Raw genomic sequence first — 23,549 nt, 5'->3', positions numbered from 1 at the left:
ACATGACCGTCACTCTAATTTGGAAGTATGCTTTGCCTTTTTAGATTTTTAATGTACTTTAGTTTTAGGTTTTAATCCAAATTATGTGTGCCTTCTCTGTGATACCTTTGGAGAACACCATAAACACAAAAACAACCAGTCAAATTTATGCAAGCAATGGTGACAATTATCTTTTTCTTCTCCCGGGGCTATAATAACTAGGCAAGGGAATTCAAAGAGTCACGCATTTGAAATAAAACATGTTAAAAGGTGTAAGATTTGAAATATATGTATATTTTTTAAAGATAGAAGCTGACAAATTTCAAAGGGATTTTTTTTGGTATATTAAAACTTGATATATGTGCAGCTTCAACTGCAAACATAAAAACCTTAAAGTTTACATGTAAGGCATATCTCTTGAAAACGTTTGTCTAAAGAGACCTTCCACCTTCTCATTATTTTGTTTATGTTTTACCTCCAAATGACAACTGACATTCTAATTTTAAACCTACCTTAGAAGTTGGATGTTAGAAAACCCTTTTTGAACCAATAATAGTCCAGGTTACGCCCTAGACACATGCACCCTCATGGATGCTCCAGTGTTAGGCTCTGTGGACCAGTGGGTCATAGAGAGTAGAGGCCACATCTCAACGGGAGTGCAGGTGATATGTAAGTACCTGTAGGACACCTGTAGGAGGCCCACACAAACTATGCTCGAATTGTCTAATTTCCTAATTTCTAACAGTCAGGTTGCACGCACAGAGCAGGCAACATGCGCACAACAAGCGTGCACTTGAACAGCAGTAACAGGTCCCCTGTGGAGTGTGCAGGTTTTGAGGGGGTTTGTAAAAAAAAAATGAAAAAATCCCTACAGTATGCCTGCATCTCACCTACTTTACCCTTACGTGTTGTTTAAGTGTTGGCTACAACTTGTCACCTGCAGCATGTACATAGAAAAAATGTGCATTAACATTTTTACGTAACAAGCCCACCAAGCACTTCATAATCGGCATCACACAAGGCCAGTTGTAACTGAGAGATGAAATGTAAATACATCTCAATGTTAAAAGAAAGTTGGACCAGTGTTCTATTTTTTTCATCTTTTCCTAGTATCAGGATGGAAAAGCTCTGAATGTTTGGGGATGTCTAAAAAAGTATTGAGAACAGCCTCAGACCTTAGGTAGCAGGTCATTAAAAGCCTCTACTTTTTGCATATTTTTCAGGGGGTACAGTATTATCAGATACACTGGACATTACACACATATTTATTCTTCACTCAAGTAAGATCAAACGGATGAATATATGTAAAAAAAAAACACAGCAGTTTTAAAAAGCTTCTTCCCAGCAGGAGTGATTTGAAGGTAATGTTTTCTGTATGTTTTCTGGCACACACAGAGTGTATAAAGTAGCTGCCATGACATTTTCTTTTACAGCATATCTTTCATATAGCCAGCCTTTTCAGAGTTTGTTTATTCACAGCTCTTTGGGATTATAAAAGCGGTGGTCCACTTTTTATTTTTGTGGAGCTGAGATCAGAGCATTGACTAATTTGGTTTGACATCGGCCTTCTTTTCAGTTGGTCAGCTGTAGCTTCACTGCTGATCATTTTTCCTGCATGAGCCAGCTGGAAAAACCTAAGACAGCAGACATGAAGCTTGACATTTGATCTAAAGATAATTTAAAAAAGAAGACAGTTTGTGTTTGTCGGCCTTACATCAAGATGTGTGGACTCTAGCCACAAACATTCTCCTTTCACCACCCTGTATCTTGTAAAATGTCTTCGTGCTTATTGCTTTTTTCTAAATTGTGCTGGATTGAATTGGTAAAAACCTTTGCCTTGGCCTATTTAGTCTATTGTTCCAATCTAACTTTACAAATAGAAGTATGCTAAGTTTGTTTCTTTATGGAAGCATTTGCATCCTAAATATACTACACATGGTGAAGCATGAGGGTGAGAGCATCATGCTTTGGGGCTGCTTTTCTGCAGAGGGAACTGCATGAATGACCAACATTGCAAAAAGGATGCATGGGGTCAAATATGCTGAGATGTTTCTCCTCCAAAATCTCCTCCATCAGTGGAAGCTATGAGGATGAAACCTGGCTGGTTCTTCCACCATCATATTGATCCCAAACACATCGCCCAGCTAACAGAGGAGTGGCTATGTAAAAATAATTTCAAGGTACTGGAATGGCCTAGTTACTCTGGGAACCTCAATCCCGTCAATAATTTATATATATAGTATATCTATATTGAAATATATCTATACTAAAATAGAGCTGTTTAATCTACATGTTTACATTTAGATTTTACAGGCTTTTGTAACAGTCTTCCATTGACGACTGAGGTTCAGCATTCATAACCAATAAGCTCATCCTATTAATACTTTTTCCTCTTTTTCTTTGGTCAGAATTTTCTGAATCCATGAGAACTTTGGAGTTAGAATAAACACTTTTAGCATGTACGTCAAACGTCTTTGGTGGTACATAATTAACTATTCTCTCAATAAGTTAGGAAGAACTACAATACCTAGGGACTTCTCTTTTATATATAGGTATATTTTAGGCATAGTGCGTTTAGTTATGTTCCACTGACCCAAGATGTAAATATTGGACAAAATATCATTTAAAGTATATACATTCTACAAAATCAGTCTTGTCTAGGATGAATCAGGAACTCAACCGTAAATGTCATATTCCTATATCTAAACTATCAAGCAAAGAAAAAACGACTCTCAGACACATGAATGTAAGTAAATATGCGTCTCACTCAACATCGTTCCTCCAGCTCCTCTGGGGGGACCCGAGAGGAGCTGGAGGAGCTGGAAGACCCAGGCCAGCGTGTCCTGGGTCTTCCCCGGGGCCTAATCCTTATCAAATGGGAATGTGTATTAAACATACATTTAAAAAATAATAACAATAACTTGTGAAAAGCTCCCAGGAAAAAAAATAATATGGAGATCTTTTTTTGCAATGATTTTATATGGAATTTTCTTTTCTTTTTTAACTTTTTATTCATGTTGATTCACCCTAAAAGATGTTTCTGAAAGTGTCTGTTCAAGGTTTTGAGAACAGAGGAAGAATCACTATTCATTTTGGGAATATTAGACTAGAACAGTAAATTGCATGTGGCAATTTTCTACCTTAGTTAAATTTCAAAGGGCTTTAAAGTCACAGTCCCATTGACCCCTGCACACACATACACTGATGGCTCCAACTTGTAACTATCAGGATCAACATGGTTATAAGTGTCTTGCCCAAAGACGCTTTGACACATGGGCAGGCAAGGTGGAACCAAACCTGCACCTTTGTACCACGACCGCCCAATATTTACTGGATCAGGGATAGATTAAAAAATGTCTTGCTGTAACACGAGCTGACATGTTTCATACTTTACATTTTAGCTGTATTGCGTATACACTAAAGCATTTACCCAAATTTACTAAACACATCACACTTGTTTCCTCTGATTGGCCGTGTAGTATTTGCGTAGTATTTGTCTTTGAGGAAAACTCTTTCAGAGTTCAGACCACATATGAGACGTTTCTGAATGGAATGACTGACAACTGACCTCTTTGGCTTGTGTTACCTTGGCTACAGTTTTACAAAGGTCTTTCATTATGGAAATTGATGGAGGAAAAACTTGATTTTTACATTGCAGATGGTTCATTCATGGAGCTACTATAAAACATGCTTTCATCCTGTTCAGGGTTACAGGAGCGCTGACAGTAAGTTGGAAATGAAGGAGTTGCGTGGGTTTTTGAATATCTTATTATCAAAACTTTGCTGTAGTAAATTCATATCAATGTAAACATGGAAAGATCCATGGCAAAAAAAAAACTGTGAAGCAAAGATACATGAAAGAAAGCTGGATCATAAATCGGTGAAACAAGAAAAAAAAGTACTATTAAACAAATAAAGCAATAACAATTGAGGCAACAAGTTGTATTTTTTCCATGAGCTGCTGTGCAACATCTACATGAAAACTCAAACCTCAAAGACACTTAGGAGGAAAAAAAACATCTCAACATGAGGTCTCTTCAGTCTGCAGTGACACAAAACACCCTGCAGTGCGCTGGAATAATTTAGGAAGTTTGTGCAGTAATTAGAAGAAAACATCAATCAGGCGGAGTACTGTGTGGGTCGGAAAAAGTCGGTCCAACGTTCAACACACAACTGGAGCAATCGTACCAACAACAGGCAAATGATGTGGTTAAAGAATTAAAACCAGGTTAGTGGGAACTCTCTCCTGAGTCGCACCAGTTGGACAGATGTGTCTGTATTAATTACTGCTCAGTAAGAGTTTAAAGCTCTTCCTTCCCCCACCTGTTGTTACCCAGACCCTTGCCTCACAAGCAATCACAGCCAGCATGGATTTCTCCAAGACCACCAGCTTAAAACTGGGCTCTCATTAACACTGAATGCCCCCCACCTCCCTGCCACTGCTAATTGGGTCACTATTTACCCCACAGTCAGCAGAGCCTCACGGTGAGGGGAGGGGGGGGGACCTCTAAGACCACCATCAAACTGTCTCAGCTCTTGTGCGAGATAACTGCAGGCAAGGAGATTAGAACAAAACAGGCACATATTAATATTGTTAGTCACTGTGTGCCTGAAGGTGATTCATCCCCTCTTTTTTTACGACTGTGCTGTAATCTACAGCTGCACACAATGCTAAATTTTATTATCAGCACATTAGTAAAAGGCAATGTGACAGTGCATTCATTATATTTGCTCCAAGCTTGGATATCTGCATGAGTTACAGATGCTCTTGGCTCCCAAAATGCATCAGAACTGAGGAGGATGTCCCTGTTTTGTGAGCACAAGCGCTGATGAAGTCAGTGGTCTGTAAGACCACACACACACCACACTAACTCGGTGCCAGTAAGGTCGCCTCAGCATGGCAGAAGATAAGACGCTGCTCAAATTGCCGTTTTGTGTTTTTTAACGAGGACAATTCAACCTTTCTAATCAGTTTTTTTCCCCAAACCACCGGTTAATCCATTTCCTTCTTTTTAAGGAGTGCTGCAGTTCATTTGAGGGCTGAGCCACACTGACACAATTAGCAGAGGGAAGACAACAGAGCATGTCCTGGCATAAGCTCAGACTCTACCGTCCTCAGCAAGGGAAAACATGCCCGGGGGGGGGCATTCATGCTCTTTGATTCTCAGGTGATGGGATGACATGTTCTTACATAAACCAGAGCCCAAACTGACAATAATTAACCACTTAACTTATCTGTACCAACAACAGAGAAAAATTCATGATCTTTATGGTGCACAATGTTCTTTCCAGTCAGAAAATGTATCAATAGTTACTTGGTAAGGCTGTCGTGCACATACTCTGGATGGTAATTTGTCAATATTTGCGGCTTCTTCCTTCTTTTTCCTTTTATAGTCTTAAATTGAGTATTATTTACAATCTGGAGGATTTCCTATTACCTGACTACTTTTAATTTGCATGCTGTTTATGAAATTACCACTTTTATATGGCTCATTTCACAGCTGATTTGGTCACACTTAAATGAATTATGAGTATAATTTGCGTTTAAATGGCAATCACTGTGAAAAGCTTCAAGATGCTTCAGCAACTGTTTATGGAGTCTCAACAACAAAGGTGTAAATACTGTTTTTTTCACGTAAGTATATAAGAAATTGTTTTATTTTTAGAATGGATTTGAACAAAACAAACCCCTGAAACGAATATTAAATGAATTGTATTAACCTTGGATAAGCTAGCATGGCACAAAGCAGCAAATTTGATGTTTTGTCTCAGTTAGAAAATGATTTTGTCATAAATGATAGAAATCATTGGTTGGTCTTCCCACTTAAGCTGCAAAGACATTGTGACAGAAAAGGTGACTTAACTGTAGTTATGCAAAAACAAAAACTGATATATGATGCTTAATGTGGTAAAGATACAATGCCAGCACATCACATTTAGTGTTTTTTCACATTAAAAAAACACTAAGGTCCCAGGATCTAATCTATCAGGTAAGATGTCTCAAAAATGTTCGCCCTTTCCTTAGATTTGGCTTGCTTTCACACTTAAGAAGATTATTTTGCCTTGAAATGTCATGCAGTTCCAACAGCTGCTCATTTCAGAGTGGAATTGGCCAAAACAAACTCTGGCCAAAAGAAAAGCAGCGTTCACCTCCCCGACACACAAATAAGACATATTCAGGTTTTTTTTTAATTAATTTAACTTTTTTAGGATTCTTACTGTGGGCTTTTTTTCCCCTTTCCTCATTTGGCTCCATGCTCAGATCGATTATTCTGTGTTGTTTGTGTCTACTCTTTGGCCTGCTAAATAGTCTGAATACAAATGTGCTGAACTGCACTGGGGTTCACTTGCAAGTCAACATATTCCCCCTTGTTTCATACAACACAGGTTTGGTTAATTGCTCTGCATTGGATTTGAGGTAAACTTGAAACACTTGCTTAACAAATCAGACTCTGGAGGTGGACGTCAAAGCTTTGAATACCAGCACCTCTTAGCAGGGTCTGTTTTTCCACAATTCAGGGTTTAGAGTTTTGCATCAACTCAGAAAACCCAAATTGACGGATCGAGCTGGTACAGAGCCACAACGTCTAGTCTGTACTTGTTGATTTTAAAAACTTTCATTGACAGCAGCTTGAACTAAAAGACTCAGCAGAGTTTTTCAACAGTCAATTGGCATTCTTACTTTTCTAGGTTGCACAGAAAAGTTGGAAAAGGTGTTGAAAACCTTGCCAAAATCATTTATCAGTAGAGACATAAAAAAAAGCTATTTTTTGTCGATTTTTTTGAGTTTTTTTATTCAGTTTAACATTGGCAAACTTGTCTATCTACTCTAACATTTTCTATTTAACATCCTGAGTCAGACTTTAGTGTTTTAGAGCAGAGGCTAATTCAAACTTGATTTAGGTTTTTAAAGACCCAAAACAGCCGTGATTCAAACACCTGCACACTTGAAATTTCCGTGAAGAGTTAATTATCAGTGATTTCAAGCCTTACTGGCAACTTCAAGTGAAGCATTGCGACTAACGGCCTCTCCCAGGTAGTTTCTGGCCACACAGGTGTAGACGCCTTCATCTGGCTTGCTCCTGCGTCCGTGTACGATCCTCAGGAAGAAGAGGGAGCCGCTGGGCAGGAGCATGCGGTGAGAGCGCGGATCATCCTTGTCGGTCTCCACACGCTCCCCATCTTTATACCACTCTATGCTGGGAGTGGGGCGGCCCTCTGCCTTGCAGTTGAGGGTGGCTGGCTCTCCCTTGGAGACGATAAGATCTGAGGGGTCCTCCACAATCCGAGGAAAACTATCTTCAAACCGTGCTCGGGATGCTGTAAGCAGAGATAAGACAGATGTTACCTATCTGGCTGACCACATACCAGTCATGAAAGAGCTTAACTGATTTGAGTTCACACAAGCAAAGCTATGTGAAAGTTTTGGAGGTTCTCCTTTAAGCTTCAACGTTTGTGTTACAACAACACAGAAAACCTGTCTTTTGGTCATATTCTCTGCTGCTTTAAGATACATCAGCTCATTTCTTCCCACGTTTGTACATAAAGAGTAAATAATTTCATAACCAAATGAAAAACGCACTGCAGCCACCATCTGCACATGGATCCAGTCACCCACATGACAAGATAATAGCCAATCTCTGTATCAGCTGGGAATAAGAAAGGAAGATCTTGGTATTTGGTGGTAGAAAGACCCAAGCAGTGAGACTGAAAACAGCAGAGGGATACAGATAATACTCGTCTCCTTGGGGATTCATTACTACCTTCACCTGGTTGTGAGGAGGAAGCTCACCGCCTCTAGACCCATGGTAAAGTCGCAGAGCACAAGCAAAGGTATCCCAGAATTTCCTACAGCCAGAAAAATGAATAATTCAAAAAGATGTTGCTTTCAGGTTGCTTTTAAGGAGCAGATGCACCCACTTTCTCTGATTCCTCTTCTTTTTTGAGAGAACCAAATGGTCACAGTGTCACAGATTATTCTGCTGCTTTCTCTGAGATATTAGAGTCAGCACTAGATCCAGATTGTTCTGTATGAAAATATTTAATTACTGTAGTAGAGCAGTTTGAAGTAACCTAATGGTGCCCGTGCTGTCATTGCATTATACTTGACCCAGAGGCATCAGGATATAAACCAGCGCTTCTGGTGTAAGCAGATTTATCCATGCTGACCAAAAGTCACCATCCATGCATGAACCTGAGGTAAACGCCTAAAGAGCAATCTGAGAGCTTGCAGCTCACGCTTCAGGGTCACGAGTCAGGACAGCTTGAAACACTAATGCAGGATGTGGATGAATAGCAATGGAGCCATTAAAATGTAGTGTGGCACCTTCTGGGCATCCGGGTGCAAAAACACACCGCGCTTAAAAATTAATCCACACATGAAATATCTAATGTAATCCTGAGCAATATTATTAAATATATGCTGTGTCTGGGATTATTATTTGTCTCATATTCTGCATGTAAATTTGCTATGTACTACGTATTTAACTGTGACTTTTAATCACAAAAGCAGAAAAGGAATCGTTCTCTTTGTGTTTGTCTGACTAACACAAATCACTGTACAAAGAAGTTCTGTTAACAAAGAAATGGACAGAATTAGTCTTCTGTATGAGATTCGTCATGTTTCAGCTTGTTTTTGTGATGAAGAAAGTCCATTTTGGTTTATTGTGCCAAAACAACATTTTTTTTTTTGTGGAAGCTTGATTCAGCCAGACAATACCACTCCTCATTGTGCATAATCCGTTGCGTGCATGAAAGAAAACATGCTTATCTCACTGTCTGTGATCCTAATATGCTTTTTTTCTGAATATCTGTAGTCCAAAAATCAAGTAAAGACAGCTTTGATCATTAAGCTAGCGAGATAGAATATAAACAAAGGCATGATGGGAAAGACTTACTCCCCAGCAACAGTCCCGTCCGATACTCAGAGGAAAATTTCAGATGCCGCTCTGCATAAACTATGTCCTACAAAACAACACAGATACTTTGATTTTGGCTAAAAACAGCATAATAATATTTAAAACACCACTGAAAATATTTTGATCAGAGTGGGACTTTAAACTCTGAAGTTGTTCACTTTTAGTGAAACAAAATTGTCTTCCTTTTTGTTCTCTAAAAATTAAATGAAAAACTACAATACTCCTTTAGGTTTTAAAGTCTCTACTTCTCCTTTTATATTGGTTTAAACACTCAGTGCTTTCCTCCATGCATGGATAACTGGATTTATGTACACACACAAAAAAACTACAAACCCTCTGTACGATAATTCAGCAGAAAAATGGTAAAGGCTAAGACCCCCATGTGCTAAAAATAAGACAAAAACATACATCTTTGTCTTAATCCATCAGTAATGCTTTTTCATATATAAAATGGCAGATCAATTTTTGGTGGATTTAATGCATGAGATTTTTTTCTAAGCCTTATTGGCAGTATAAAAGCATCATATTTGCGCCTCTATTATGTCGAGCTCATAGAGCATGGTGTTCTAGAAGGCAGCAGACAGGGCACCAAGTAAAATATTCATACAGCTTCCCCAGACTTTCAGATTTAACTGGAGCACATAGGTCACGTTCTGAGTCATCTCACAAAATCTATGGTACTCATCTTTCTGAGTGCCATAGATGTATGCTTGGGAAAACAACATTTTGTTTAAAATGATCGTGATGAGTGGGATGCTGGTGCCATTGACAGCTAAGCCAAAGGGCACCTCTCAGAGGCTTGTGTTTGAGTTTAGCATCCTTATACTTAGGTTTCTCTAATCTAAATGACAGAGGTCCTTTCCTCTGTGAACCTCAGGAGTCCTGCAAAGCTCACTGAACTGCAGTTGTGATATTCCAAGTGGGACTTCCATGGTGGCAGTTGTACTGATCTTGGAACAAGGATGATCTGTGGTTCTTCCCAGAAAAGATATTGGGCGACAAGCTAAATTTCCCACTCAGGATGCACCAAAGAGATATTAAAGTCAATCTGTTCGAGAAGGACCACAGTTTAACACAAACTTGTACTTTCTGCTGACAAACATACACATTCCAGTTCACTGATAATATAATGTAAGATGTTTTTTTTTTCTTTGCCAAATCCCTTTGGAGATTTAAAGACCCACTCTGGTGAAAATGACATTTTTGGTGATTTTAACATGTTCTTGTGGCATTTTTCTCATGATGGAGAGCATATAGATAAATAAAAATCAAGATTAAATCGCATTTCTGAGTGTTTCTTCATTCAAACCGTTGTGAATCAAGAGCAGACGAAGAAAAAAGCCTTTTGGAAATGGAGCCTATTTGTTAAATAGAACGCTGGGCGTGGGACGAGCTCCCTGCTTTGTTCCCAACACAGTCTCATCCCAAAACGTGTAGTAGCTACGTTTGTCTACAGGGACAAACATAGCAGTTTGTGATGCTCAGTAGGCTCGTAGAAAATGAATAACAAAATGAAATGTAGCCATCCCACAATTTAAAGCCTGTTTTTGTAAAACTGCTACACGTTTTGGGATGAGACTGGGTTGTTCGTTCCACTCTGATGCATCCACTTTCAGACAAATAGATCCATGTACGTCTTTTCTTGCCATTTTTTTGCAACTGTTGTTATGTTAGGATGGGGTTGTGAGTGGCTCTAAGCTAGCAGGAGACAGTATAAACAGATGGATGACGGGAAATGAGAGAAGGTGTGAGACTTGGGTTCCTGAAAACTGTAAATTAGACACTGACTTATCAGGACACTTACTGAAAAACAATATTTAAACGCAGACTTCTGCCACGACACACAATACATTTTTTTCTGGAACGACACTGTCTTGTTTTACCTTCTTTATGATGGACATTAAAATCAGAATGCATAAGAGTAAAGTCTCAAGCCATGAAAATAATCTCCAACTGTGTTTCATCATTTTGCCAGGCGTACTGGGTGTCACAATGTCCATCTGCACAAGCACAATGCTTTTCCTTTGGAGCCCATTTCACAATCTCCCACCAGACCGTGCTAGCTAATAACACATCCAACAAATATAGAGCAAAGATAACATTTATGCATTAGTGTTTCTTTTACTGGTGAGTCCAATTATCTATCTCCTTTAAGATCTGGATTGGGTCTCCTCTAACTCCAGTGGGAAATGAATGCCTCATTAGTTGTTGGATGCTCCACTTTGCTCACTATCCAGTCACTAAATGCATCTGTCTGCTGATGAGTGCTCAGCAGGTTAGCGGTGAAGGTGCAGCACTGAGCCTTTTCCATCTTTTTATGTGAACAGTTTCCTTCTGTGGCTGAGAACAACAGTGTAAAGCTGTGCAGCAGACACTGAAACGAACAGAGTTTAGAAACAAGTTGGTGGGCCATGTAGAGTAACCCAAAGCTGGCTTGATTTAGTTCGATTGTTTATAAATTAAAGTGAGATTCATAAAAGTGTAGAAACAGTCTTTCTTTGACAATATTTCAGTATTTTGGGCTCCAGAGTGAAGATTGTTTGAAAAAAAAATAACTGGAGCTAGGCACAAATTATTAAGTGATACCTAAGGGAACATTTATCCAAGAAAAGTCTGCTTCTTTGGTCCAGACTGAAAGTATATATTTTTTTCATTTTTTGTTTGGGCTGATTTGTATTCTTCCTGCAATTTTGAAAATGGATTGAGAGTATGCATGTGACATAACCAGGCATTACAAAGAAGGGACAACACAACTTGAATTGAACCAAACCCTAAGGAACTTGTTACCCTAACTTGCCATGTTGCACAACTGTCAGTCTGGTTTTTTTTATCTATTTTATGCAGGTTTTGAAAGGATAATTATTTATACCAGTTAACACTTTAATGAGACGGGAGAAATGGCTCCAGTGTTTATATTTTTCCAACTACCCTAACTCTTCAATCGTTGACACAATTAGCTTAATTCCAGCAGATTCTGAAATGGAGAAAAGCTGCCTTGTGCTGATTCGCAACACTTTGCACAAGTAATGTGTTGTGCATGATGCAAGGTTGATATGAAAAGTTGCTTTTTTCCATGTCAGAATCAGCTCATTCAGATTAATCACATTAACGGTTGAAGATTTGTGGTGGATCAAAGAGCGTGTGTTATTTAGGAATCAGAGGGTTAAATGGTTAAATCCTGGCAAGATTACAACAAAAATACTGGCTTTTAATTGACCCTTATTTATACCAGTGACCCATGAGCACAAGCTTTCCCTGTCTTTAACAATAAAAAATACATTTAAATAAGGTTTTTTTTAATCCTATAACATTCTCAGAAAGAAATAGAAACTTTTAACATCGAGCCTCCTTGAAGTACAGATACTGACAAGAACAGGCTTAACCCAATTGTTATTTCATCATTCCAAGCATGTCGTAAAGCCATTACGCTGCCATTTACAATGCAATAAACTGTTAACAGCATATACATGTTTATATTTCTTATAGCTGTGAGGGAGACTCTTTGTCAGCCTTGGGTAAATTACAGAAATGATTTGCTTCAATCAAGCATAATCGTAAAGGATTAAGCTATTATAATCTCACAAGTACCAGCATTTGTTGATATGGAAACAGATTCCAGAGGAGGACAAAGAAATGAAGATAGAAATGATTTTTCCTCTTGGTTCAGTGAACACCAAAAGCATAAATGAGTCAAAGGACATCCAGTGGCAGCTATGACTGTAGGATCAGCAGAAACATCTTGAGGTATCATTAAAGGAAAAAGAGAAATGGAAGTGGCCAAAGTGAGGCCAGAGCAACCGGCTCCACAAAAACTCATTTTCTTTGTGAAAGGGAATATTTTTGCCAGTAACGCCGGCCTCATGGCAGGAAGATTGTTGTGCTGTACTTGAAAGCACCTTTCAGCAAAAAAAAAAGAGAAACGCTTGTGTCACCGAAAAATAAATGTCACAGGGAATGATAGGGATCTTTGTGAAGGTATGTGTTTAGTCAGATCATAAACGCGCCATTAGAGCCTGCAGTGAGTCCACAGAGATCTAAAAGCACATGGGAATTCAGACTGGGACTGTGGTTTGAAGGAAAATCTTCATCGGAGGCAGTCTTCTGTAAAATGACTTTCACATTCACAAGGGATGAACAAGCCAAGAAGGACGGACTAAAAGCGGAGTTTCAGAGATAATGATTATAAAAATAGACAAAAAAGAAAGCTCATGTTGCATCGTATTCCAACTCCTGCTTTAATTAATGGTTGATTTATTTGATGCTCCTATTACAGCAACTTAAATAAAACATTCATCGCAAGCTGGAGATTGTTTTTGTTTACCTCCATTTCACACCCGCACAGAAAACTGACAAATGAAATCAAATTAATTTACGTTATGCTAAATTTTGTTTAGTCATTTAAATAATTAAATCTCAGTTTAATACTGATTGTTTCAGATTAAAGACAGTTAAAATTCTGCGTTGCTTAATTAAAACAAAATTGTAAGAAGTTAAATTAAGGGAAATAAAGGACTTTTTAACCCGGCAAGTGCTTTCAGAGCCTTCCTTTTTCTACGTAAATCCACTGTTTGATCCACAGTGTTTGACTGGTAAATGTATACCAGTAAAGAGGTATCTAAAATCTTTAATTAGCAATGGAAAAAGTGGAAGCTTTTTGACCGGTGCAATCAAAACGCTCCTCATCTATGCGGTTCTGTGCTTCCACAGACAAATTCTTTCAAAAACGCCAACTTCGGTGAAGGTGAGCGGCAAAATAGACTGGAGATAAAGCATGAGAGGGAATGGCAGTCAACCTTGAGCTGTCACACCAAATAGAAGGAGATTTAAGAATGAGAATGTGCCCGGCTCATGCAAGGTTATCACTGTTTAATATACTCTCAAGGCAATGTGGAGTGAGGGATGCTTCTCAGAGGGAAATGGAGTAAATTTCATTAAACATCTTCACTAAGCCTAAACAATGACTAATTAAAAATGTAAAAATATCTTTTTAACCTTGCTAAAAAAACTTTAAAGCCGCTTTTTCCTATAGCTTGTTATTTTTTTCTTGATCATATTGTGATAAGTACTTTTTTTCCATTTTTGATTGCCACATACTGGCAAAAATCTACACAACTTTGCAAGGATAAGCTATTATTTGAGTCACCTAATATTTATTTCTGCAAAAGACTATGAAGTCTCTAAATCTGCAAAAAAACAATCAAAATCATTTTGACAAAATGTCACAATTTAGGTGCATAAATTTGTCAGGGAGGACTTGCTCAACCTTCATTTGTGGCCAAATTCTTTTATTTGAACTCTCTTTAAGCTTTTTTTTTGGGCGCAATCAAATCAACTCCTGAGGGAAATATCTGGCCCTTCAGAATCTGCAGGCTTCCGATCAGACAGTGTACTGAAGGGACTGAGAGCTCTTTGTCAGATAACAACTGCTCGTTGAGGCACAGAAGAGTTTAAAGCAAAGGGGAAAAAAATGAATGACCAGACAGGTAAACAATAAAATGAAAATCACTGTAAAGCTGCTCAAAGCGGCTGAGGTGAGCTGCAGATACGGCTCAGCCTGTAGGCTGACGACTCCACTTGAAATGAAATTGATTTCTCTCTGTCGTTTAACTGGAGGCTTTCCTAAAATGAGGCGCTTCTGGAATGGTCTGAGCTCCATGTTGGGAGTGTCAACACAGAAAACGTTTTTCACATTTACTTCTTGTCTTTCCTGTGGTGTTCCAATCACCAAAACATATTAAATGCAACTTTAGATGTACTTATCATCATTACATAATTGAAAGTTATGTGGGGTTAGACTATACAATCATTCACTAAGATGTGATCAAATGGAATTCCAGGGAATAAGGGGTTTCTAAGTTAAAACAAAGTGCATTAGTGCAGAAAACAGCTCTGACAGACAAGTTATTGCATTGGTCCTAATTGCAAAGTCTGACACATGCCCACATGTTTGCTCGTGGCATCTCCTCATTCATGCCTCATTTAGCAAACAGCACAAGCAGAAATAGAGCTGCGAGGAAGATGAAGAACGCATCTCAAAAACCCTGTTGATCCAGGCCATATCTGGCGTTTCTTGGCTTCTGGGTCCAGAGTTACATAAGATATTGTACGGTGATGGCGGAGAGGGGGGGTGTCATTAATTAGAATTTACAAATATTAAGCATGCATCCTCCTCTCCAGGGGCAGAAATGTACTCCTGTCACGGTTCCGCGTGGAAACAAAAACACCTCAGAGCAGGCGTCCTGCTTCCCTTCAGATTTCTGGGCCTTTTAACTGCTGACAGAACAACAGATGCCAGAACCGGGACCTGTCTGAGCTCACAGCTTCATATCTGCAGGACAGAGAAAAAAAAGCAGCAACCTGCAGAAAGCTCAGAGACTTTGCATGCATGTTAAAGTGAGACAGGAGCAGAAGGCTGGCAGCTAGCCTGTTGGGCTGGTGGCTGTCTGCTGAGATTTCTTCGTGTCTTTTTCAATTTCAGTTCATTTACATACTTGAAAAGGCCAAAAAACATTCAAGCAGTTTATGTTACATTGCCAAGTAATCTGTGCGCCGCAGAAACTTCATTTCAAAGAGAAAACGTCAAGTTTAAACGATCACCTCTTAAATGGGCCTTTTAACCTTATCTAGGTTACGGCAAAGCACCTTAAAAATTTGTTTGGCATTCACACTGAGAACAGGGTGGCTGAACATGGAGGCATGTCAAGGAAAAGTACAGTTTCTTTTAGCTCAAAATTTCATTTGCCAATATCTATGGGTTGTTTCATTTCAAGGCTGCAGCACATTAAAAACTGCATTCATGAGGGAATCTTGAAAATGTCTCAAAACATAATTTTTTTTTTAAGAAAAGCAGGCGTTTGCTCCTAACTTTCCTAAAAATTGAACAAAATACACGTGAAGAAATTATTTAATTTTAAATTTGATTTCAAAACAGCCCCAAACTTGCCTCAATTCATCGTTGAATAAGTAAAAAATAGCAGAAAAATATGACTGCTATGAGAAAATAACAGAAAGTCTCATCCTTTCCAGTGTGTCATTAGTGGCACACAACGCTTGTGTGAGACTCACATGGGTATGGAGCAAGTTTTGCCCACAGTTCAAAGCGAGGTTTTCATGCGTTAGCAATTATGGTTGATTCCAAGTGAAAACCGTCATTAGACTCAGAGGAAGTGACTCTGTGTCTCTTATTCGTCTGTAAAGGCATTGAGAGGGTAAACAGCACATAGAGTCACTGCTGATGAAATCCCTGTTTTATTTAACAAGAGAAGAGTTAGAGCTCTATCCATTATTGCTAAAATCGTGAATGTACATTTAAGTAAATATTTATAATTGAAGAGTGAGCGTCAAAATTGAAGTTTAAAAGCACAGTTGGCTTTCTATAATGAAACTCATAATTATTCACAAAAATGTGTGTGTATTTTTATGTTAAACTCTGGCCATAATTAAATAAATGCAAAACTGTGTAGTAAAATTAACAAAATGTGGTGTCAAACCATTGACTGTATATGAGAATTGGACTGACTGGCCCCTCCCCCCTTGAGTTCCAAACAGGAAGTAAAATCCCACATACTTTTATTTTGAAATTAACAGCAATTACTCATTCTTGCTTTGCTACCTGTTTTTAATGTTTTCGCCGAACCTTTTTGAAAGATTTGAAAAAACAATTTTTCATATCTTTTGTTAATTGCAAGTTATTCAAGTTATAAACTGACCAATCAGATGCCACAATTAAAAGTACAATTAGCTCCCACAATTATAAATGTTTGATTGACAAATTCTCATAAGCCCACTTCCAGGTGGTAGAGGTGTAGACTTCCCGAAAGGTCTTTCCTGTTTAAGAGAGCAGTTACCATGGAAATGATGACTCAAAGAGACTTGGACCGATCACTGCTTACTGACAACTGGCTCCAACATTGCAGGAAATGATAACTGAATTGACTTCATTTGGTTGAACCCGGAAGTAAGTCATTTGCTGTGGATGACATCACACTCACTCACTAGACCCTATGCGCCACTGCCTAACTATGTAATTAATTGATCACAAATTTGATCATGAAAAGAAAATGTACATAAAGGATTAGATAGGAAATGTTTTCAGTTTTGTGTCTTTTAGACCCTTTCACAGTGCTGTTGTGGAAAAGGGTGCAATACATCATCTCTTTTCCACCTCTGGAGGATTCACAGTGAACCCTGTGAATACCCCGGGGCATAAATGTCCCGCCATGCTACAGAATTAAAAAGGGGCAGGGGTTACTCTGAAAAAACCTGCAAACCAGGCTTCACATATATTTATGATTCCTATTTCTTGAACACTCAAGACGCGTACTTTTTCATCTGCTCCAAGATTATTGAACAGTTTTAATCCCTGCGATCAGGATGGATTATTTTAAGAAAAGTATGCCGTAGGTGAGCAGACTTTAGCATGGAAACATGAGTCTGAGCTGGTTTTGAAGGGGAAAAAGTTGGACACCAACTCTAAAGTTTGTGTGCTGAACTGCAGGAAAACGTAATATAGGAACCAGCAATTCCATTGTTGACTGTATAAAATGTTGATTTTCTGAAGGCAGATGACCCTTGAGAACTTAAAAAATCAAATAAAAACATCAAAATAAATGCCAAACAAAGAATATTTGCTGATGACACTGATGTTGAGTTGACACTTCCATCATCTTTCGATCTGTTGTAAAAGCATTTCCACTGGTCTTTTATATATGATTATGCTATTTTCTGCCAAAATCAAAAACCTCTGTTGCTTTTAAAGGACTTAAGTTCTGCAGAGCAGCAGTAGTTCATTAGAAATTTGCTACTGAGTTCTGGGCGGGACTTTAAGGGGAGAGTAAGCCTTCCTTTATTTCCCATCATTGCTTTGTTTACACTCTCTCCCACTACTAACAGCCCCTCACACAGCCATCCAAACATTACCGTTTCAACAAAAATAGTGAGCAATATTGGCGCTATCAAATGTACAGGTTTTATCCAAATGCCAGCTCGGACAAGGACAACCAAAATAATAATGGATCTATTTGTGTGCAAGTGAATGCATCAGAATGGAGAGGAGCAGGGAGCTTGTGGCCCGTCGGCTGCAGCACCTAAGTTACATCCGTTGCTTTTTCCAATGGCATTGTTTTCATCTGCTCCTGATTCACAATGATTTTATTAAAGAAATATTAAGAAACATATGTTTAAGCTTCCTTTTCTTTATATACTGTATGTCCATCAGAAAAATGCCACAAGAACATATTAAAAACACCAAAAATACAATTTTCCCATTGGAGTGGGTCATTGTGCGATGCCGTTGACAGCTCCAATAAAAACTCATACTTCGCCAATTTGTGACAAAGTAGGACGTTGCACAAACAAATATAAATAGAAATATGCATTTCAGACCTCAAAAGCCTGGTAAATGTTCAAATTAGTCGATCATCTAGCAGGCAATTCAATTCAATTCAATTTTATTTGTATAGCCAAAATTCACAACAACAGTCGTCTCGATGGGCTTCGTATTGGTAATTGAAAAAGTTAAACATAAAATCAATAGGATCATAAATACATAGAATTCAATAGGAAAATACTAAATGGAACTAACAAACTGACTAAGCTAAACTGGACATCGCTGCCTTTAGACCCTCCTTTGCGGTAAGGAAAAACTCCTAAAAAAAACAGATTCCGGAAAAAACGAAGAAACCTCAGGGGTGCCCACATGAAGGAGGGATCCTCCCCCAGGAGTCTAAAACGACTGCACAGACAGCTGATTTGGGAGCACTGTCAGTGATCATCTTTCCAAAATAAACACAGTGCAGGGCTAGATTCTTATTACTGATGTTGGTTTCTCATGAACATTTTGACAAAGAAGCCTCTATCCTTATAGGACTGCAACAAATCAGCTTTTTTGCTTCCCTTTGTCATAAAGAACAAAATTTCAAGCCATGCAACTGTCCTCCATCCTGCTCCTTCAACCTCAATGTGATGTCATCTCCCATCATACCAGAAACAGACCATCAGCAGCATCCAGGAAAATGAGTCAAGACTGAGGCACAGGAGACGACAAAAGCAGCGTCTGCTTTTATCACCCACTGTTGTTTCATCAAGCAGGTCTGTAGGAGGCTTTAGTCAGCCTTCAGCTTCATTTGTCACCAAATAATGAGTGCAGGGACAGAGTGGACACAAATCACCAGATAGGGATAGTTTGGCATCGATTTGTTTCTGTCTGATCACAGAAACAAAGATGAGTGAAATTACAGCAAGATGCTGTCGAATGATTTCATCCACATTGTTTGAAAAGCAAAAAAAAACACTGGTTCAGTTTGGTTTCACTTACAATCACAGGAAGACTTGAGCCAGTAAAAAACAAACTGGCACATATCTCAACATTGACCCAACATCACCATAAACATAACCTATCTTGGTCTAGCTGGCATTTTTAAGCCTGGATACTTTCATTTTTAACCAATGTCTCACTGAAGGATTTATTTCTCACACCTCTTCTTTCAAGTAGGCTACTTGGTAGAAATTACACACATTACTGATGAGAACGTGCACAATCACGGAGGTGATTTTTGAGCCACACGAGCACTCCAGATTAATGGATGCAGGCAGATGCTATGAGTGCTGAAAAGTGCCTTTAATATTAAGAGGATAGATGCATTTATCACTGACAAAAATGGAAAACATAGTCAAACCCATAATCTGTTAAGATTGATTCAAGTTGCTTGATGTGTACCTAATTTGGAGAGAAAAAATGGGTAATTTAAAGCAATTATTTGCAAATACTTTAAATTAATACTTTTTTAATAATATAATTGTAATGCCTCTCTGTTTTAGAATAAAGCATTTTGCTAAAAAAAAGGCCCAAATTTCACAGGTTTGTGTGGTGCTGCTTGAAGCTTTTTTAACACAAACTAATGTTTGTTTGCACTGTTTTCTCACTTGAATGCATGTTGCGTTTTATAACACAGAGGCTTAACAAATTGGCTGTACAAGACGTTCACTGAAAGCCCCTGTTTAAATCCTACATTGTCCTAACTTGCAACAGTTTTCTTCTTGGCCATGTGTTGGTTTGTTTATGTTAACAACCGTGAACGCATCAAGAGAGCTGAATTGTTGTCATTTTCAACTTCACAGGGAAGCTGTGTTTGCATAAAGAGCCTCAAAAGTTTCTACAAAACTTCACTTTTTTAAGATGTGCTTATTTTATTTTTTGCTCTAATAGGTGCATTTGGAATTTGTTCCAAATTTTTCAACCTGCTTAAGAAAGACCCAGTTTGAGTTTTCATGGGTTTTCTTAATGCATTTGAGATGTACCTTGGTAAATATAAGTTCTAATAAAAAAATGTTGTGATCAAGTTGATGTTTGTGATGCATTTCCAGCTATTAGTTTCTTCTGAAAAAAAGCCTTACATATCATATTTGATACATGCATTTCTAAAACCTCTAGCTCATTAGTCATGATTAAAACTTTACTTAAAAACCCATTGTATAGAACTTGGTCCATGGTTTCTGCCCTGTAGTTCATCATCACTCCACTAGGGGCAGTGGAAGGGTTTTTCCTGCTCATTTTAAAATGTTTCCATTAAATCCCAAAACACATTGGGCAGGAAAGATTTTGCTTATGTCGTAAACTTTATGGTGAGAATAACTGTTCTATTGTTTTTTAAACTACTTGCCGTATTGAAAGAATCCAAAATTTGTTGATAATCAATGATTGTTAATACAGTTACACCATGTTAAAATCTGTAGATCAAATTTAAGAAAGTAGCTAAATAAGGTGCGTTTTTCTGAACACTCAATACTTTTGCATCTAAAAATACCTATATAAGGCAAAATCTTTTTTTCTAGCTTTTCAGTGTATTTTAATGTTACTTCCTAACTATAAACAACCCCAATGCAATATTTTGATCCATTCGCGCATTTTTGAGAATTCCTCTAAAAATCTGCGCTCTACATCAGCCCCTCCCAATCCACGAAAATGAGCAGGTTATCACATTGTGATGTAGATTAGTGAGGAACAGCCCCTTCCAGGAAGAGTCTGAACTCCTAGCACCGCCCCCAGGCCAACACATATACTCACTTTGCTGAACTAGCTGAAAAAGTGGGTGCAAGACGCATTTCTTTTATATGCACAATATGCTCATCCATCTTTGCAAAATTTCAGATGTTTGTTTTCAAGGGCAGCAGCAAGCCACAAGGAGTGAAAGCCGGTGCATCAGAGATAGAGACGTCTTATTTGTAACAAAATGAACAGCAAAAATAAAAAATATTTCTTTTTAAAAATTGTTATTTAGTGTGCTAAAGGTAATATTTTATCATATTTATGGAAACAGTTTACTCTGAAAGGCTCAAGAAAAGCATGGTGCTCTTTAAACTAACATTGTTGTAATCAAAAACACACCAAATCAGCCAACGTATTGTGATTGAAACCATCTTTATCCAATAAAAAATGTTATTGCTAACATTTTGTTGATTTCATGAAAGGGTTTAAAAAAATGTATTTCCAAAAAATAATTATTTTTCGATCAATTCCTTGCTGTGGTGAGCTTCACAGGGCTATAGGGGCCGTGACCAAATCTAGAATCTCAGTAGTGACTACAACACCATGCTCGGATATGTGCTTGGTCAATACCATCAACCCACACCATCGTCAAGTTCATAGTCCAACAAAGAACTACACTGATGAGGCAACATCTTTTAAGTTCCAGTTACTCAATCCTGAAAACAGATCTGCAGTGAGGATAGTTGAACAAAGCTGAAGGTTTGCAGACATTTCTACATCATCAAACACCTGCGCATTAGGAAGTGTGTTTATTTAGGTTTAAACTTTGTAATATACCAAATGTCACCTTTAGCCATCTTTTTTTTTCTTTAAGTTGAAGACATATCCAAGTAGTTTATGTATGCACGCTTGCATTAATAATTCTAAACATTATGTCAAGTTTTACTCTAAAATGTTTATTGTTCAAATTCAAGAATTATGCAAAAGAAAAAAAAATCTTTTGAATTGTAGACGTGGTTCAACTGGTTGAAGCAGAACCCTAAACTTAACATTAACTTCCTCACTTGAACTTATTGTGTAACACAAAACACATGCAGTGTAAGAAACCCAGTGTTGTTTGCAATATTCAAAGATTACCTGGGAAACTTGTCACACTCGGATCAGGACAAAAACTGTTTCAGATTCACCACAACAATGTTGCATAACACTCTGAGAGGTTTAAAATTGAGGTAAATCACTCAGTCTTTTCTCAGAAAAAATACACTATTAAGAAACATAAAATAATTTTAGGAGATTGTATTTGTGGTTTGGATTAATATTAGATATAGAGTATCGTTTAAATGGTAAAAACATAATCTCTTTTGTGGGGGTGGGGCAATCACAATTGAGATTTTAAAAGCATTCAGATAATTTCCATGGATGTCCACAATTGTGTGTGTGTGGGGGGATGCACTTTAATGCAACAAAGTGGAAGGGTTTTTATTTACTTTTGACTGCAAATGAGCCCCTTTCCACATCTACTGACTAGCGTAATTTGGGGCAAAAATCTTCTTGCCAATCGCCACTGACCTTTCTCAAAATCAATCAAACAGATGCGCCTGTGACATTTCCATTTAGTTTTCAGGTTAAACAGCATCAGTCCCCTCTGTGTGAAAGAACACAAACACGAGCTGCGGCGCGTCGCTCCATGTCTGGCTGTGCGTGCGCAAATACCTGCTAAAACAGAAAGTGGAGGTAACAAACAAAAACACCACTTTACCTGAAGCAATGGCGATAAGAGTGGCGAATGCAAGAGGGAAATGTCCAAAGTTCATCTCCACACTGTAGTGATGCCAGTTCCCTCTAAGGGTCTGCAGCCTCAGCGTCAGTTTCTCAATTGAAGTAAACCTCTGGTCATTGAACCGAGCGCAGATTCTCCTCAAGAAGAAGAAGGCCAGCTGAACGCGCGTGGAGTCGGAGCCTCAGCTGGGATACTTCAAGCGCGTAAAATAACCATGAAAAACTTTGATGTCACTCCCAGAAGCCGGAGTCAGCTGCAGGATCAGCAGCGGGAGCAGCATCAGCACCGCCCCGGAGAAAGCTCACTACTAAACTCAGCATCATCACTTCCGCGCATCACCTTTTTTTAAATGCCCTTGTGCTAAAGAGAATAACCCCTATCTCCCACAAAAAAAAACAGCCTTCAACTATGTTTACCCTGGTCATTTAGAAAAGAGCCTTCTCCGCGGCAGCTTTAAGCGAACGTGAAGCGCAGCTCATTCCGAGAGGAGTAGCAGCGCACTCACACACAGCGATGCGCATCACACTCCCCCCTCAACCCAACATCCACAAGTCACGGAGTTAAAGGGACAGACACGACAGCAGGGCATAGCTAGGGTCTTCACACGGCAGGAGGCATGCAAACCCATCAAAACATGAATCACAGAAGCAAACAGCCTTGAAATTTAGGAATATAATACAATTAAATGTAAAAAGCACAGCAGAAGAAAACGACACAAATAACTAAATTCATTACAGATTTGTTTATTAAAGGCCAAAATAACTTTATATTTCTTTTTTAAATACATTAAATTTGAAACGGATTGTTTAATAAAATGAACAATAAACCTTAAATCCAATCAAATATTCCAGGCTGCAAAGAGTAATTGCTCCCCAAACCAATGACT

The 23,549-nt window shown here is 38.4% G+C and overlaps 1 protein-coding gene across 4 annotated transcripts in view; it reads right to left on the bottom strand.

Moving 5' to 3' along the window:
* LOC101168884 (roundabout homolog 2) overlaps positions 1-23,178 on the bottom strand; it is an 80,264-nt gene extending 57,086 nt beyond the window's left edge. For all 4 annotated transcript variants that reach the window (XM_011482443.3, XM_011482444.3, XM_020708200.2 and 1 more), the window contains exons 1-2: positions 22,643-23,178; positions 6,973-7,299 (exon numbers count right to left, since the gene is read on the bottom strand). In XM_011482443.3, coding sequence (XP_011480745.1) covers positions 6,973-7,299; positions 22,643-22,697 — 382 coding nt within the window. In that variant the 5' untranslated portion in view covers positions 22,698-23,178. The remainder of the gene's footprint in view (positions 1-6,972; positions 7,300-22,642) is intronic.
* Between the last annotated feature and the right edge of the window lie 371 nt (positions 23,179-23,549).

Source organism: Oryzias latipes, chromosome 13 (genome assembly GCF_002234675.1).
Source record: "Oryzias latipes chromosome 13, ASM223467v1".
Classification (NCBI taxonomy): Eukaryota; Metazoa; Chordata; class Actinopteri; order Beloniformes; family Adrianichthyidae; genus Oryzias; species Oryzias latipes.
Note: the sequence above shows the minus strand (reverse complement) of the source record. Positions and strands in the feature narration are given on the sequence as shown.